We start from the raw sequence: 16,844 nt of genomic DNA, 5'->3' as shown, positions 1-16,844 counted from the left end.
AAGTCAACCTAGGCATTACACAGATTGCTGTCAAGGGTTTCTACAATCTAGTGTCTTAAAAAATTTGGATTGAAAAGGCATCTATCAATTAAAAAAAAATAAAAAAACTACCAATCTTTAGTTTTCAAATAGCATCGGTGACAGCTGTCTCTTTTGCCTAACGATTCGATGCTACAAATAAACGGATAACGATCTCTTTGTTCGTAAAGGGGTATTCACACGAGGGAGAAATCCCGGGGATTTCTTCTCGGCACGCGCGCATCACGAGACGAAAACGCGAGGCATTTGCACATCACAAAACCTAACGTTTTCGTCACCGGATGCGCGTGCCGTGGAGAAATCCCCGGGACTTCTCCCTCGTGTGAATACCCCTTTAGAAGCGTCAATATAAAAAAAACGTTATTGTGTTTAAAAATTGATCATTTCTTATTTTTTTATTGAACCTGAACGTTCCGTGCCTGTTGGAACATGTGTTTTACCGGAGCGCTTTCGTGTATCACTTCCGCGGGATGCATGTTAAACACTTCAGACTGGAGGTCTTACTGCACTGCCTACATTTATGATGTTAGCGGACATATGTGACGCCCTTCGGGGCAAACTGGCCTTCCCCGATGTGCCAGTTAACTTTCACGCAACTACTTACTGCAAAAAAAAAAAAGGTGCTCCTTTTTTTTTCGCCGGCGAACTGCAGCCTGTACGTCCTGAGGAGTACACTGACATTTTAAGAGCATGGTCTTCGAAAAAAAAGGATAACGTATTGAAGGTGGATAACATCTGAGTGATATAGCTCTTAGCAGGCACGCTAAACACGAAGCTAAACACGCACTAAAAATGATCGGAAGTAAAAAAAGTAACAAAAAATACGAGCAGGATGGTAGACCCTAAAAGTGGGGTAGAACAAAGTTACAGAACAAAGAAATACAGAAACCAAGTGAGAAAGACTGCGTCAATAACTCGGCTCAAAAATAGGGGAAAGTAAAATCTGCAGACTCAACAAAAAAAAAATGAATGTTATGAAGCAAAAAAAAAAAAAAGTGTCGTTTCTCTAATTGAGTAACCATACTATTATCTAGTTAAAGGATTACTGAAAAAAGATACGAAAATGAAGGACGTAAATATTCCGAGACACAAAACTAAAAATGGGGATGGTAGCCCTTATCTTTGTTTTTACCTTTCCAGTGTTTGCTGGGTGCTTAGCTGAACTTAAAACTATGTGCGTCGCTATCAAAAACACAGTCTTGATCGGGCAAGGAAGGCCTCTTTATAAAGCAGCACCTTACATGTGGTGCCTCTCACATCAGTGTGCGATATTCTTGGGTAGCCATGTTGAGTCATACGTCGATATGCAATATGTAAAGCAATGTTAAGGACAAAGATGGGCCCGCCTGAGATTTAGATTTAGTTTTTCAACCGGTTATTTTTGGCCATAAACTATGTTCAAACAGTAATTTCTTTACACTATGCCAAAATATTTTTGTATCAAATGCCTATAATACTTCTCAGAATACTATCAAGTAGTGGTACTAAAACAACTTTTTTCTTAGGGGGATGGAGGTAGGGGAAGGAGTTCATGGCAGCCCTAGACTCACAGTATGAGTGTGGGGGGCTGGATATATGTATTTCTAAGCCAGTTGTGAATAAAACCTACAAACGTGCGCACAGTTTTGCTTTATTAATCAGGAAGTCTGGGGTAAAGATCCATTCCGCCACGTAATTCACCCGTTCATCGTGCACTTCTTTCGTGTTGTCTGAAGGCCCTTGCACCCCCCCCCCCCCCCCATTTTAGGTTATCTATATACTTACCGCATTTTGGGGGTCCATGCACGAGCTGCATGTCGGTGGCGTCCGCACCATTTATCCGCGCTGCTCTCCTGTTTGGTGTGTAGGCGGTATTGGTTCTAAGATCAAGGGCCCTCCATTCTGCAGGTTTCTTCTAGTCGTCGGGCAAAATCCTGCGACTGGATACCTTGACCCTTTGAAGATGAGACCCACCTTCATATCCGGATTTTCCGACACTCTGGATTGGAGGCCCCTGTACTTCCAAGAGTCCTCCGTTGCGAACATTGTATGCTCCCTGTGTGGCCTGGTTTCGAGAAATGTTGTCAGATTGCCCTGTGAGCACACACTCTGCTCGGAATGTCACGAGGAGTCCCAGAGGCGAGGGAGCACTTGTCCACTGGATGAAGAATCCTTCGCCGACGATAACATTCTTCACCTTGATATCTCGGGAGGTTACATCCTGAACCATACGGTAAATAAATCTAAATAAAGAAGCTGCAGAAATTATAGATATGTTGTTGGAGCTTTACAAGCCCTTCAACACTTGAATATGTTTCTCTTTTTTTTATAGCCAGGACTCCGTGTTTTCGGAGTTTATTTATCGTGAAATTTGGAGGGTGTTTTTCGGACTTTCTTTATTGCCGAATATTCGGAATTTATCGAAGATTATTTTTGTTGGATTCCCAATTTTCTGAAGTAGGTTGTATATATATGCTATGTTCCTAAATTTTAAAAATTGAAAATAAAAATATATTTTAGCTGGCGTGTATAACTCTGCCCCAGATTTATAAGAACGCACGTGTACTACACGGCATTGGCGCCCTTGCCATTAGTAGTACTACCATAAAATCATTAGAAATAGCCCACCTAAAATTGAGAGAAAATTGGGAGTAGATAAGGAGCGGACTAACTTTCGGTGTGCAATCAAGAAACATTTCAAAAGTTTTATAAGTATATAATATGTTTCTGCCAAACTTGTTATCGCGGCAAGGGTGAATGAAGCAAAGATTACTGAACTTCCCAGTCAGCAATGTCATATTAAGATAAATGAACTCCTTGACGCAGTCGTTGGAAAGCTTGTTTTCTCTTCATTCTTTTCTACCGCGTCTCCCTGCGGCTGCGGTGGGTGGATTGATGAAATAGAAGCCTCAGCTGTCCCTCTTATGAAATCTAAAGGCTCGTTCACACAGTTTCGTCGAGTGCGTTGCGCTAGGTTGCGCCGTGCAGCACCGCGCCTCTCGATTGGCTCGTCGTAACTGTCGCCGTAGCAACAGCTCAACGCCAACAGTCTTAAAAAGACGCAAATGATGGCGGTCGCACTCTGACGCAACTGCGTGGATGGGCCTTAAGAGTTTATGACTTTTACGGTTATCAAATCACAACCCTTCCTTCCTTTAAGAAGTTCAACCTGTAAACCAAAGCAGTGGTTTCTGTTGTGGCCCAGAATTACGATGTCCGTCGCCTCTCCTGATGACCGCTGGACATGTGCTGTGACCAATCTTTCTCGTAGAAAACTGAACTTTTTTTTTTTTGTTGTTTGCCTACGTTTTTTTGCATTTTTGGAATAAATCTGAATTCAAGAAACTTTTACCGGCGAGATTTTTTGTTTGTTTCTGGGTTCTTTTCTGAATTGATTTGAAAACGCGCCACCCTTTCTATAGTCCACTTATATTTAATTTAAAAAAAATGCATGCTAAACATTTATTTATTTAAAAAAAAAATATTTTTACATATATTTTCCTAATCGTTTCAAATAATCAATGTGAACAACTCACGTGTTTTCGTAGTTTTGCCTCCGGTCTCCAACTCGGATATTAGCTTCTTGTGCCGTCTTTTCGTTTTCAGGTTATAATTATATAAGAGCTGAACATTTCTTTCTTCTTTTTTTCTCAGGTCGCCTGCGTCAATGCACCCAATGGTTGCGACTTCATAGGTGAAGCTTCCAGACTCGTGGATCACTACAAGCAGTGCTCGTTTCACGTCGTGCCTTGCCCCAGGTGCCAATCACCAGTGCTAAGGAATGAGCTCGTTGGTCACTGTAAAGACGGCTGCAGTTCTGCATCCACTACACCCGTGCCCATTCCGTATTATATTAACGTGAATTATGATCATTTAGAAATTACAAGCAGTGAACTGAAAAGAAAGATGTTCAAGATATCCGAAAATCTCTCTTTTCTTCAAACCAGCCTCAACCAGTGGCTTGAGGAAGTCCGAACATTGGAGAACAACACAAGCAAGGAACTGAAGGACGCAACGCTGAAGATCTCTGACCATCTCTCCGATTTGCACACCAGTGTGGAACAGTGCCGGGAAGATGCGAGGGAAGCAGCCAGAAACAGCAAAGAGCAGTCGGAAGCTCAATCCTCGAGACTTTCCGAGCAGTTGGTCAGAATCGAAACTCAAGGGTTTGCTGCGGCAAACAAAGAACTAAAAGTTGCCATTGAAGACACAATGAAGACGCACATGCAGGAGTTGCGTCCACAATGCGAAGAACTTATGAATGTTACGAAGAGTGTATCCGATTGCGTGCTTGGAATTTGCGGAGCCAAGGAATTTCACTGGTACTTTAAAGGCTGGGAAGACTCCAAAAATAATTTATTAGACGGAGGTGTACAAACAACTGACAGCCCCTTACATTATGTATGTGGCTATAATGTGTGCATCCGTATTTGGTTGGAACGATTTCCGTCTAACACGTATTTAGGGATGGGTATGTGTATCCATCCAGGTGTCAACGATTCAAAGCTGGAATGGCCCTTCAGCAAGACTTACACGCTCGGCGTCATTCATCCCAAAGACAAAGGAAAAAGAAAGATTGATGTAACCGATGCAAGTAAACATTCGGACGAGGAGAGCTTCCAGATGCCAAAACAAGGCGGTAATGTTGGCTTTGGATGCCCGACTTTGAGTACCGCTAGCGAGCTCGAATGCGAAGGGTTTGTTAATGACGATTCACTTCACTGTTTTCTCCAAGTTGAGCCGTAATGTTCTTTTCCGGTAGGTTAATAATTTATTATCGAGAGGAGCAAAAAATGTTGTGCTACCTGGAAAAAACCGCTTACTTGATCCCATTGAATATAAAACAGATAGAACGACTCTTCCTCCTCGTTCTTAAAAAAAAAAAAGAAAAAAAAAACGCGTTTTGAGGACATGACACACCCCTTTTGGTGTATTTGCCTGCAGGAAACAGGAATTTCGTCTGTGCGCACTGTAACTAGCACTGATCATCTCATTGAAGCCACGAGTATAATATAAAAGATAGGACTTCTCTTCACGACAGGCTGCCACAGTAAGCTGGCATCTGAGCGAAGCCCCAGCGTGTATATTATTGCATATTGTATATTAACAAAAAACTCTGCTCAATTTTAGATTTTTTTTTTTAAATATGTATGCACTTTCCTTAGTGAGGGCGAGGGATACCGCAACTGCCATATCAGGATGTAACTCTCTCTAAATCTGTATTAAACTTGTCAAAAATCTATGGCATGCACCAATTCAACGGATTCTGCTACTTTGGCGGGCAACTAGCCTCGCATCGAACACTGCGCTGCCTACGTCACATATATTACAAAATTTGTTGTTTTTTTGTTTTATGCTGAGCTCGGTATTTCATTAAAGTGCGCCTTTGCGAGTGCGTCGGGTGGCGGATATCCCCCTCTAGCCGTCTGCTACGTATATTTCGACGTAGCGTGTGTGTCTCTCCTCTTTCTAGATAACATTGTTTAAGGCAGGGGTCGGCAAACTTTTGCAGTGGCGGGACGAGGCGTCACGAAACCGACACGGAGTGAGCCGGAAGGGAAGTCGCAAGAGTGAAAGGGGAAGGAGGAGGGAAGCGAGTAAAGAAAAAGACACAAAAAAACACAGGCTCGAATTCGCATTAAGGACTGTCTCAAGAACTCCAATGAACCCGCAGAGCTCGATTCCTTGAACGTTGCATTCTTGATTGAGCAGTGATCCCTTGGGTAGCTCTATAAATGCGAATAGAATTCTCGAAACTTTCCAGAGCGCGCACAGGCGGCCCCGTTGCGCGCTCCTGTCGCGGCGCTCTACTGTCTCGAGCGATCCTGTCGGCGCTCTCGTGTTGCGCGCTCTTGAGTTATACAGCAGTGTAAAACATGTGGCAAAAAGGTTAGGCCACGTGAGCGATCGAAAGCGTCGCTTTGGTCGGCCCACCACAATTGGCCGAATGCTGACTATGACGTCAGCAAAGGATGTCTCATCAACGGAAATAAGAGGAATGTAAGAACTTCAATTTTTACGGTGTTGGCAGCGTTGCTTCGAGAGCGCTGTGATTTCAGGCTTTTACTATGCTTATTACAAACACCATCGAACTGTGTTGTTCACAAAGTAATGACGTCACGAAAGGTAACCAAACGAGGGCGCCACCGAAACATCTCGCTGCTAATAGGCGCTTTCAAGAAGCTGTGCATGGGCTCCGCCTTAACCGACCTTCAGTTTGCTTTCTCTCATTTTGTTCACTTCACTTCATCGTTACCACAACAGGATAGGTTATTTCTATTTTATATTCCATTGTGTCCTAATGCCCAGCATTGGCCCCTCTGGAGGCTCGTCTACGTCCTTTTTACTGGCTCGGTATAGACAAGCGACGATAAGCAATGGCGGCTGTAATCTTGCGCGTGTTTAAAGCGTCTGTACTTGAACGATTCTTTCTAGCAGAGCAGGCGCATGTCGGCGGTGAATGATGATTATTCCATTTTACTCGTACTTCGTTTCAGCTTACGTTCAGACGCGACTGACGCGACGTGCTAATGGCACCAATGAATCAACCTCAAAAGCACAGGTCACCATAAATATTCTATTTATCACTGGTTCAGCGATGATAGAACACCTCCAGAAATATGACGTGGTGCTCTTTGACGCTCTTTGATTGGTCCCATCAGCTCGTAGCGTCGGCAGCGTCTGGACTTAGGGCGAAATGAGGTGTAGTCGTCAGCCAACCGTCGGCGCACGCAGCCGATTCCCGACGAGGCGTAGCCTTCCCCGTGGACTCACGAAATCATGGGAGTGAATCGTGACGCACTAAGGGGCAGCGGAGCGGGCGTCATGGCGTCAGTACAGACAAAAGTGAATCGATAGATCAAAGAGCGGGATAAACCTCCTCCATTTCCGATTACTTTAGTTTTCATATAACTACAGAAACGGTGCCAGGGCAACATCCCCCAAAAGATAGCGACCGCTTCGAGTGTTTTTCACTTCGCAGTGAGGCGTGGTACGCGTCAGTCTTATCTCAACTCCTGGCTTTGCAGGTCCCCAGATCGCACGTATATAGTACGTCTGTAGACGCATACCGCATTCCAAGTATTTTATATCTTCTAACAAAGTGTTCGCGTGAAACTATCGCGATCTGCAGTCTAGAAGTCGCACCGTTGTAAAAGCGGCTCCTCTTTGTGCGGTTCGCAGAGTCGCTTGAGCCGCGGACTTATGCTGCAACGCTTCGGACCGCCGAAAGAGCAGGCCCTTGGTGGGGGCTGTGTTGTTCCTACTTTGCTGTTAACGTTGACAAGGCCTACACCTTGCACAGAAAAATGCCGTACTTACAACCACAAAAGAAACGCGTATGATTCGTACGGTTGTATACAACGCAGAAACCAAATTCTTGCAAAAAAAAAAAAAAGGAATCTTATACACCTGACATAACGCTCCACCTATGCGAACATTGCAACAACCGGTAGATTTCGATCACTACATGAGATACGTCCTGAGCAAACATGTAAACACGCACGAATTAAACGTGTTTTTTTAAAGTTGCCACATTGTGGCAACAAATATCGGCTAACCTTTTGTGTGATGTTTCCCAATAGGAGAACCACATTCTGCCGCACAGCATGGCGAACTCAGACATTTCCCGATACTAGCAAAACTTGTTGTTGCGCTAGTTGCCTTATGAAACTGAGTAGACATGTATGCGCAAAAGGAGGGCGAGCACTAATGCCGTCGTCCGTGTCCCCTCCTTCGTGTTCGCCCTTAGTATTCGAGCACACAAGGTTACTCATTGCCCTTATGGTTGGTTAGTTCCTTTCGGGGGGAGGGGGTGAGAATGCTTTACTTGAAAGTGTTTTGAGACACTGGTTTTTAGTTTCGACAGCCTAAACGACTGCGAGGACACCCACCAGTGGCGGAAATCGAATTGACCCACGAAGTTGTCTTCACTTCATATTGTGTCAAAATGATCTTCCCTGATTGACAGATCGGGTATAGCCCAAAAGATTAGTTCACTACTATTTTTATGGCTTCTGTGCTCCATGAATGATTTTTGCGTTTCATTTTGCACACTTATTGTGAAACAAAATGGCAATGATTGTGATACCGACAGACTTCAGTGGCATGCTATTCCTCCACGTTATGTTAGCCTTCTTGGACATGGGCAAGACTCGCACAGGTGGGGAAAGAGGGTGAAAAAAGAAGAGAAAAGGGGTTAAAAGGTGATTTGATCACCAATCTCTGGATGAGTAGGGTCGAATCAGAAGGCTATTTTCTTGAGAGAAACGGACTGTCTTTTGGTATGGAGATCACAAATTGGTCGATGACAGTTGAGACAAGAAGGCGTGGCTGGTCTACGTGGTGGGCCGGTGGGCTAGAGGCGCGTTGCGAGTCCAGTGGCTTGGAGGTACTCAAGAAGAGATTTATATACAAGTTATCTTCTTCGTCGACCTCCGGTGAGAAAAAATATTTCGTTCTTTTGAGTCACAGTTGTGCTGGCACTTAGGATGGTGGTAAAAACAGCACCGTCGAGCTTAATCGTACTGCGGACAAGTTAGGAGGACGTGGTCGAGATCGTTTTTGGACATTGCATCTGGCACAGTTGACTCTACTAGACCTGGAGATCTTGTGAAGTGTGTTTGATGTGTAGGCGCAGTTTGCAGGAACGCGATGGAGTAACGTGGAGTCTGATCTGGTTAGTTTTGACTGAGGAAGCGATGGAGGAGGATCCCCGCTATCGACTTCTGTATGGGGGTTACGCATTCTGGTAATTAATTTGCACAGTTTGCGCGCTTCGAAAAAACGTGGGATGAAAAGACTAGGTTCTTGTTCCTTGTTTGCCTTCGAAGCAAGGGCATCGGCGCGTTCGTTGCCAGGGATACCCATATATTACGGAATCCATTGAAAAGCCAACTGCCACCCTCGCATGCAAAGTTTTTGGGCCTTGTCGGCCACACATTCGGCTAGAAAAGTAGCCTGGTCTAAAGCTTTCAATTTGGACAACGCACTTCGAGAGTCTGAGAGAATAAAGGCCGGTTCACACATGCAGCGAAGCGCTAATGTAGCGCTTCTCACTTGTCGTCCGCTGCTTATTGTCTGCCATGAACAACAGTATTGACGGTGAGATACAAAGCTGGTAAACGCTCCCGTCAGCGCGCGCTTAGCGCGAGGTCAGCGCTACGCTTGTAGCGCTCCGCTAGATGTGTGAACAGGCCTTAACTGTCTCGCAAGGAGTGAGATTGTGAAGCGCGTCTAATGCCGCTGCTAGTGCAGCCAGCTCCGCTGTCGTTGACGTGGTTTCGAAATTGAGGCGGAGTGATGCTTCGATTCCGGCATCGGGAATGATCAATGCCGCTGTAGATGTTGCATTAGTGAGATTCTTTGACCCGTCAGTAAACACTTGGAGCCAACCATTGTACGTGCTTGTCAGTTGGTCAGATACAAGCGACCTTCCGACAGTGGCTGAGCTACAATTCTTCTTCGGGGAATAAGGAAGCGTTTCTCGTACAATTAACAGCGGTTGGGTAATGAAAGGTGCCGGAGGAAAGTAATGGCTATTAGGAGGTCCAATTTGTAAATCAAATTTTTGTACACATCGACCTATTTGCGAATCCGAACGCTCTTTAATGTTGGACAGCAGTGATGTCGCAGATCGTACTCCTTGGCCTCTACGAGTGTCGCCGTATTTCCCGCGAAGAGTGGCAGTCCAAGGCACTGACGGAGGGCAACTCGGTGAAAACGTTCAAGTGTGGTCATTTGATGGGCCCTGATTGTGATGATAGGAAGGCTGTATAATATTCTTGAGACGATAAGGTCACGATAGGGAATCAGAAGTCCTTGAGGAGGCAGTCAAGATTTCTGGCAATGGGAGTGACGAAGCAGTGTTCATAATTTAGTGCACTGCTTTATAAGTCATTTTATCTCGGGTTTCTAGGTAACGTGGTCATCTATTTCCATCCCCAAGTATCGGTACGTTGAGACTCGCTGAATCAGTATTCCTTTGATGGCTGGCGTACTTGCAACTTTGCGGTTTGGATGTCGACCAGCTAGGGTGGTAACAAAGAAAGGCCATTTTCCTAGTAGATAAGTAAGTCCTAATTATTCTAGAGTAGAAGTGCTGTCAAGAACTTTCTGAAGCCTTTTGCCGAAGGTCCTACAGAGTCTGGACTGACCGACACACCAAATTGCCACATCGTCGGCATATATCGTGATGTGAACGGTTGTACTGGACGTTTCTGAGGAGTTTATGCAGGGCGGAAGTTCTGCCGTGGTAAGGTTAAAAAAGCTGTGAAACGATTTTAACGTTGAAAGAATTGGCATCTTCTGCTTTTGGTATTGTTCACCTTGTCACAAATGACAGAAAGCACACTTCCTTTCATCAAAATGTTGCGATTCCGCCGTGTGATAGCGAGGCGAAACTTAAAATATTCCCCGACCTGCAGCCGCGAGCGGCGGCCTTGAGAAACACGCGGTATGACGTCAATGGGGAATCTTGTAGAAATATTACAAGTTGTGCGAATACCTGCTCGACAAAATGTAACTTTTCTATAAATCTTGTCGTTCCAACATATATATATAAATGCGTCAAAAACCTGGTATCATCGACAAAACTTTTATTATACGGAGTTTTAGTGGCGCCATCTATCCTAGATCCACAAAACCGTCAGCTCTATCTGCTACCGCGAACAGCCGCCAGAAGCCGGAGGCGGAGGGGGACAGGGCCGGATGGGTATGGCCGGACCCGGATGAGACTTTCTTCCTTTCACCATATTGTTCGCGCGGCGCCCGCCAGCACGTGGTCACGCGGTCGCGAGCGGATGAGTTCTCGCAGCTCACTCATGGCTCTAAACAGAGAACTTCACCGGAACCCCGGGACTACTGAAGTGACGTCACTGCACACGTGACCCAGAAGACGACGTACGGGTTGAGAGGCGGCAAAAACCTGGATCTTTTTCATTTTTTTCAAATAAAAACTAGGGTATCCAGGCAAGATTTGTTTTCTGTAGTTCACTTCAGAAGTGTCAGGCCTCAACTTCCAGAATTATTTAAGCAAAGCCCTGAAATTTTCGCACAGCTCCGTTAAACATAAACGGGCTCAGTGCACTTCCGTGGGGAACGCCTTGTGTCACCGACCGACGGGTGCTAAGACATTCGGCAACTCTTACTGTTAAGCTGCGGCCAGTGAGGAACGTTGCCGATGTAGTCATATGTTATTCCACCAATTCCGTACCGTGGGATTTGACCCAGAATAGTATGATGTGGCAGGGCATCGAAAGCTTTGCATATATCCAAAAAATATGCTCTAGATTGTTTGGTGGGTTGAACGTGCCTTTTCAAGGCTCGAAACGAGATCATTAATGGCGTCGAAGGTGCACCTGCTTCGTCGGAATCCGCAGAGTTGATCTGGCAGTGCTCCTTTGGATTCAAGCAGCCAGGTAAGTCTTGAAAGTATTAGTCTTTCCATTAATTACTCGACACAGCTGGTGAGAGAAATTGGCCGGTAGGATTTGATCCGATCATCGGGTTTTCCTTCCTTTCTGATGGGAACCACTACAGAGGTGAGCCATGTTGCAGGGATTTTTGCCGTTCTTCATATGTTGTTAATAGACTCCAGTAAGGCCCCTCTATGCGGGAAAGAAAGATTTCTCAGTGCTTGAAACGTTACGCCGCCCGGTCCCGGAACGGTTCGACGGCGCGAGCGTCGGAGGGAAACATCAAGTTAAGTGATGGCGAAGTCACCCTTAGCGAAAAGTCAACCAAAATCAGTAGACTCGAAGTGTACTGAAGTATATACTAAAAGTATACTTTCAGTGCGGTCTTTGTACTGATTGTATACTTTAAGTGTACTTAAAGTATACTTCCAGTAAAAATGGCGGTGGACTGAAAGTATACTCGTCCGTACAAAACTAGTACATGTAGTAGAATCGTAGTGCCCACGTTAAAAATTAGATCAAAATCAGTATACAAGAACTGCATTCAAGTGTACTAAAGGCCTACTTTCTGATGTTGCAGTCGGCGTACTCAAATTATAGTAACGGGTATATATATATATATATATATATATATATATATATATATATATATATATATATATATATATATATATATATATATATATAGTGCGATTTTTAACATCTACACATTAAAAACGCGATAGATAGGCCGATGCCGTTTTCACAGAGTATTTGCGGGGCTCGGCGAACATTAGATGAGTAAGTAAACGTCACAGTACGTCGTCTAATTAACTTTGTTTTTAAATTTACAGTGTAACTGACCATGTTGAACTTTCAATTTTGAATGGGCTATGAATAAACTCTAGCCCAGCTGAAACAATTTGCGAAAAGGTGACGAGTTTTGGGTTATTCATAGCTAAAACTCTGCCTTTCGTCGCCTGATTAAAAACAGCGCGCTGGACAGAGCGCAGGATGTTATGCTTACGAAGTCGCTTCGGACGCACCGTTGGAGGTGTGATGCTGGAGCATCCACCAAAGGCACGTACAAAAGTGTGCAAGTTTGTTCATGCTGAATGCGACAGCACTTTATGAGGTTTGTAACTTCACTGGGAAATTAAATAATGCATGAAACTCCAATATGAGAAGTTCTCGCTAACACAAGCAAACATGCCATCACCGACATGCCATGTCAAAACCGCTAAGTCACTCTCCACTTTCCCCGCCCATGCCGCGCGTATTTCTTGAATTGGGGGAAGAAAGTGCAAAATTTGATAAATAAGTATCTCAAAGCACCTTGCTGTTTCGTGAACAGTTTTGATTGGGTTAGGCTTTAATAATAACTGCCTCTAAAACAGCAATAGTAAAAAAGGTAATTCTACGGATTTTAGTTAATTAGTAAAAATTTTGCCACGGTTATTCCCCCATGTAATGTCCGCCGAGTCGCACGACACAATGAAGACTGAATCAACGTGGCAGTGAGCCCCCTTTTTCTAAAAACCTGGTAATTAAAAAATAGCACCGGGTATAGCTGACATATTGCGACAAAGGGATGCTTCATTTCTCATTTCAGTGCAAACCACGTGGTCCAAAAGTTTCCCGGGGGAACGACCGCCACTGTCAGAGCATACTTACGTCGCAAATGCAACATGAATTACACGCCTTAAAAAACACAAATAGAAAAATTATCTACATTGTACGCCACGGAAAGTAGCGTTACCTAACTTGTCAATAATTATTTTAGCTAGTCATGTCTACTATATTTATCAATTAAAAAGTCTACTTTTAGCGCAAAAATAGCTTTTATTTTCACTGAACTGTATTTGTTATCTTTATTGAAGAATAAAAGTTTACTGTAAAAAACTGTCAGCACTATTCGGAAGCTATAGACGATCGCAATTGCACCAAGTGTTTGATGCTGCTGATGCAAAAGCATGCACATGTCTTTGTTTTCAAAGTGCACCGCCACTTGCGTGCTGCCTCATAGGCCAGTAGACAAATTACGTTTGCAGGATTATCCAGTGTTTTTGCAATGCAGGTCTCAGCGCACTATACGCTGTTTCAGATATCTGCATCCACAGCAAGCAAAAGAACAGGAGGCAAAGGAAACCACGGTCAATAATGGGGACGCAAGATGCTGCACCTTGCATAGTCGCATGCAGCGCAAATCAACTTCTGAACCGCGTAAGCAAAGTGGTGTTATGAATGGAAGCTCGCTCTGAAATTGGCTGGAGAAATCGGCGCCTTCGTGTAAAAACCTCAAGCTTTCACCGAAAGTGTTTCATGGTGTAGATTTATCTTGCAAAACTCTAAGACATCTCAATTCACGTGAAAAGAGATTGACGATTGCAACAACGAACAACACCGTCGATCGAGAGTTCCACACTGTAAAAAATCGACGTAAATTTAACGTGTCTTTCCCTCGTCAAAAAAGACGGGCACGCTCATTGTTTCAAAACACGAGGTTGCCCTCATTATTTATGTGTCGCGAGAGCCGATCCTTCCAGAAAAGCCGAAATCAATCCAAGCGGTGCAAGCATGCACTGCTCAATCAAAATAGCCTTGACGACAAGAGAGAAATAGCTTGAGATAGTTTCGGTTTTACACTGAAAAAGAAAACCGAAAGTTTAGATAAAACCTAAAATAGACTAAATGCTTTGTCAATTTTTTACGAATATTATAAACTGACATTATTTTTTATTAATATATTGATTTGCTTAGTTTTGTCTTAAAAAAAAAAAAAGAACAAAAGGAAGAGACTTTTGAAAACTGCGCAAGACCATCGCTATTGCAATCAGCTTCCGTTCGGCCGCCGTTGGAGTTACGGAGAGTTCGAAAGTCGCTTCCTTTTTATGTTTTAGCCGTTTTAGCGGATATTTTAGATAGCTTACTTACGAATACCGTATTCAATAATAGAAAGCGATTACTGAGAGCTGTGAGACGCAGCGTCGCAAGTGGCGGACAGTCATGGCCGACCGGTGCAAGCTAAGGTGAGGAAGTTTCTTTTTTTTCTGCGAAGTGCGCCGCTGTATCAAACTTAGTCTTGTACCGTATGCTTGCAAAGCTATGCTTGACTCTCACCATGCTCTACCCGGTTTTATTTCGTTATTTGAAAAGAGCGTATTTTCAAAATTTATGGCTCTCTCCGCAGCGTGAAAAAGATTCGCTTGCGGCGGAACCAAGGGCCAGGCGAGGGCCTGTCCTGGGCGCCGTCCCTACGACGGTCGCCCGGCGACGCTTTTGCGGAGCGTTCAAGTACAGTCTGACGGCAGTTCAAGCAATCACAGGTCATGCTAGTTCTGACGTCTGGTTCCAACAGACTCTCGCCAACGATTTGTTTCATGAAGTGGGAGCGAGAAAAACGTTACAAGAGCGAGCAGCATGATTTCTTGTCCGTGCTGATGCCTGTGCCGTAGAGACGGACGATCTCTTTGCGTATGCCGAAGCGGCACGCTTTCCAAGTTTGCGATTGTGTATTGTGAATAAAGTGAGTTTGAATGTCACGTTTTTAGTGGCGGCGAAAGTGACAAAAGGCAGAGCAGTTAGAAAAAGCAAAAGCATGAAAAAATGTTAAAAGTACCTGAATATTCGATGGAGTTGAAAGACTACCAATGTACCAACTCGCCCAGTTCTTCCTTGTCAAAGAATAATAGCCAATACTAATAAATTAAATAAACGCCAACTTTTAACTGGTTAGAAATTTATAATTGATGCAGTACAGCCCTTCCCTGCTCTAGTGCTTTTATGATATCAGATAATGTGTAAATATATAGGATAGTTCATGGCAACCACTTATGTCCGACCCATTATATTGAATGTTTTCTCTAAAAGCTCGAAGTTATATAAAAAAAAGTGCTTATCATAAATTAAGCCGCACTACTGAATGTGTAATAGCGTATGACTTGTATGTGTGTTCTCCGCAAAAGAAAAGGAGGCATTAAAAAAAGGCCTATCATTTTGTTTGCTCTGTGTTAGAGCTTCTTTCAGGTACACGCAAAATGTGGGTGTCTACATCTAAGAAAATGTAATTGACGTTCCCCGCAGGGCTGCAGGCCTGACTCAGTTTGGCTAGCAGGTCGCAACCTATGGGACCTGAAGGGACCTGCATCACAAGAGTAAAAGTGACGTCCGCCCACTGATCTCTATTATGGGTGGCTGGATGATGCTTCGCGCAGACAGGTATGAAGCCACCGTAAGTAAGCAGTCTGTCCCGATAGCGAGCGCTTGACAGGCTTTTCAACTCTCCCGAGTGCTGGTTCGAACAGCGTTCAGGGCGCTGGGTTTTTTCTTGTCATCCCAAGAGAGCCTGCTTGTTGCGGAGTAACAGTGCACCCGGACCCGAGAAGTCTCCTGGGAAGCCATTTGACGTGAACATTTTTAGATTCTATTTTATAAAAAAGTGTGTATGTCCCCCTATTCTTGGGATTTCATCCAGAACTAATTTCTGCAGCGCACTGGCACATGCGGAGAAGCGCACTGAACAAAGCAAATCTATCGCAATGGTGACTCTGTGAGCGCTCTGAAAGGTTAGAATGGCATAAACGACTTTGTATGCGCGAGCTCAATATTTTATTAATTTTATGAAGTGTTAGTGTTGAGAATACTTTCCAGGTACAAAATTTTGCAATCAGGACTAATGTTCAATGCATTCGTATCCATGGGGTTACTTTTTTGCATGACCAATTTTGAGCAATTTCGATAAACTCGCAAAAACTAAGCCTTCGCAAAAATAAGGTTGTTTACAGTAGTACAATTAATCTTAAAACCCAATATCGAATACCGTATTATACTAAACTTCTAAAATACAATTTTATTATTAGCACACAGCCCTGAAATTGGCCATTCTCAGATGTTTTCGTTGTGGCCTTCATCAATCCATGTGCTTAAAATGTAGAAGCTGCAACCTTGAATCTTTTTTTTTTTCTTCTTTATGGTGCCTAAGATTTGAGGTAATAAATGCTGTGCCCTGCAATGAACACTGTTACCTGTAGCATAGCCCTGGGCATGCAAAGAAGGCACACCACCAATGTCTGACATATCAGGCTTTCAGAAACGATATTGTCCGATTTTCCTCACCCTTTTGTGAGGATGTTGTTACTATCTTGCCTTCCTCACATAGTGGTCCTTTGAGCGAATTATGTGATGTTATATCATAGAGTGGCATAGGGTAATTTTCTATTCTCTTTTTACGCAGGATGTAATGGCATACCATCATCACAAAGTAGAGTGTACAGTGAGGCAGGCTCGGAAACTTGAATAAAGTGATAAGTAGGATTTCAATTTCTGTCTTATCAATTACGCGAAGAACACTGATCATAATGTTTGTATGCTACACATACATACTTTCAGTTGAAAAATGCAATGCACCTTTTCTTTATGGCGTTTCTCACAGAG

The 16,844-nt window shown here is 43.8% G+C and overlaps 2 protein-coding genes across 3 annotated transcripts in view; both read left to right on the top strand.

Annotated features, from left to right (window-relative positions):
• Nucleotides 1–16,844, top strand: part of LOC121836060 (TNF receptor-associated factor 6-like) — a 57,113-nt gene that overhangs the window by 3,443 nt on the left and 36,826 nt on the right. The window lies entirely within an intron of this gene.
• LOC115312219 (TNF receptor-associated factor 5-like) lies at nucleotides 1,600–16,685 on the top strand. Of its 2 annotated transcripts, XM_042290710.1 has the most exons (3): nucleotides 1,600–2,251; nucleotides 3,673–3,776; nucleotides 16,645–16,685. In XM_042290710.1, exons 1-3 carry the CDS (start codon nucleotides 1,820–1,822, stop codon nucleotides 16,649–16,651), a joined length of 543 nt encoding a protein of 180 aa, XP_042146644.1. In that variant the 5' UTR covers nucleotides 1,600–1,819; the 3' UTR covers nucleotides 16,652–16,685. The 2 variants fall into 2 exon arrangements, with proteins under 2 accessions (XP_042146644.1, XP_042146643.1); XM_042290709.1 differs by lacking the exon at nucleotides 16,645–16,685 and having other exon boundaries at nucleotides 3,673–5,278.

The sequence above is a fragment of the Ixodes scapularis genome, unplaced genomic scaffold (assembly GCF_016920785.2).
Source record: "Ixodes scapularis isolate PalLabHiFi unplaced genomic scaffold, ASM1692078v2 PGA_scaffold1__304_contigs__length_218370807, whole genome shotgun sequence".
NCBI classification, from domain to species: domain Eukaryota; kingdom Metazoa; phylum Arthropoda; class Arachnida; order Ixodida; family Ixodidae; genus Ixodes; species Ixodes scapularis.
This window is presented reverse-complemented; position numbering and strand designations above follow the sequence as displayed.

What these genes read in the sequence shown, in the direction of transcription:
- LOC115312219 (XM_042290709.1), top strand. Translation starts at nt 1,820, where the DNA reads ATGCACGAGCTGCATGTCGGTGGCGTCCGCACCATTTATCCGCGCTGC. An exon ending in GTTACATCCTGAACCATACG is followed by an intron (nt 2,252 to 3,672) that starts GTAAATAAATCT and finishes TTTTTTTCTCAG; the next exon opens with GTCGCCTGCGTCAATGCACC.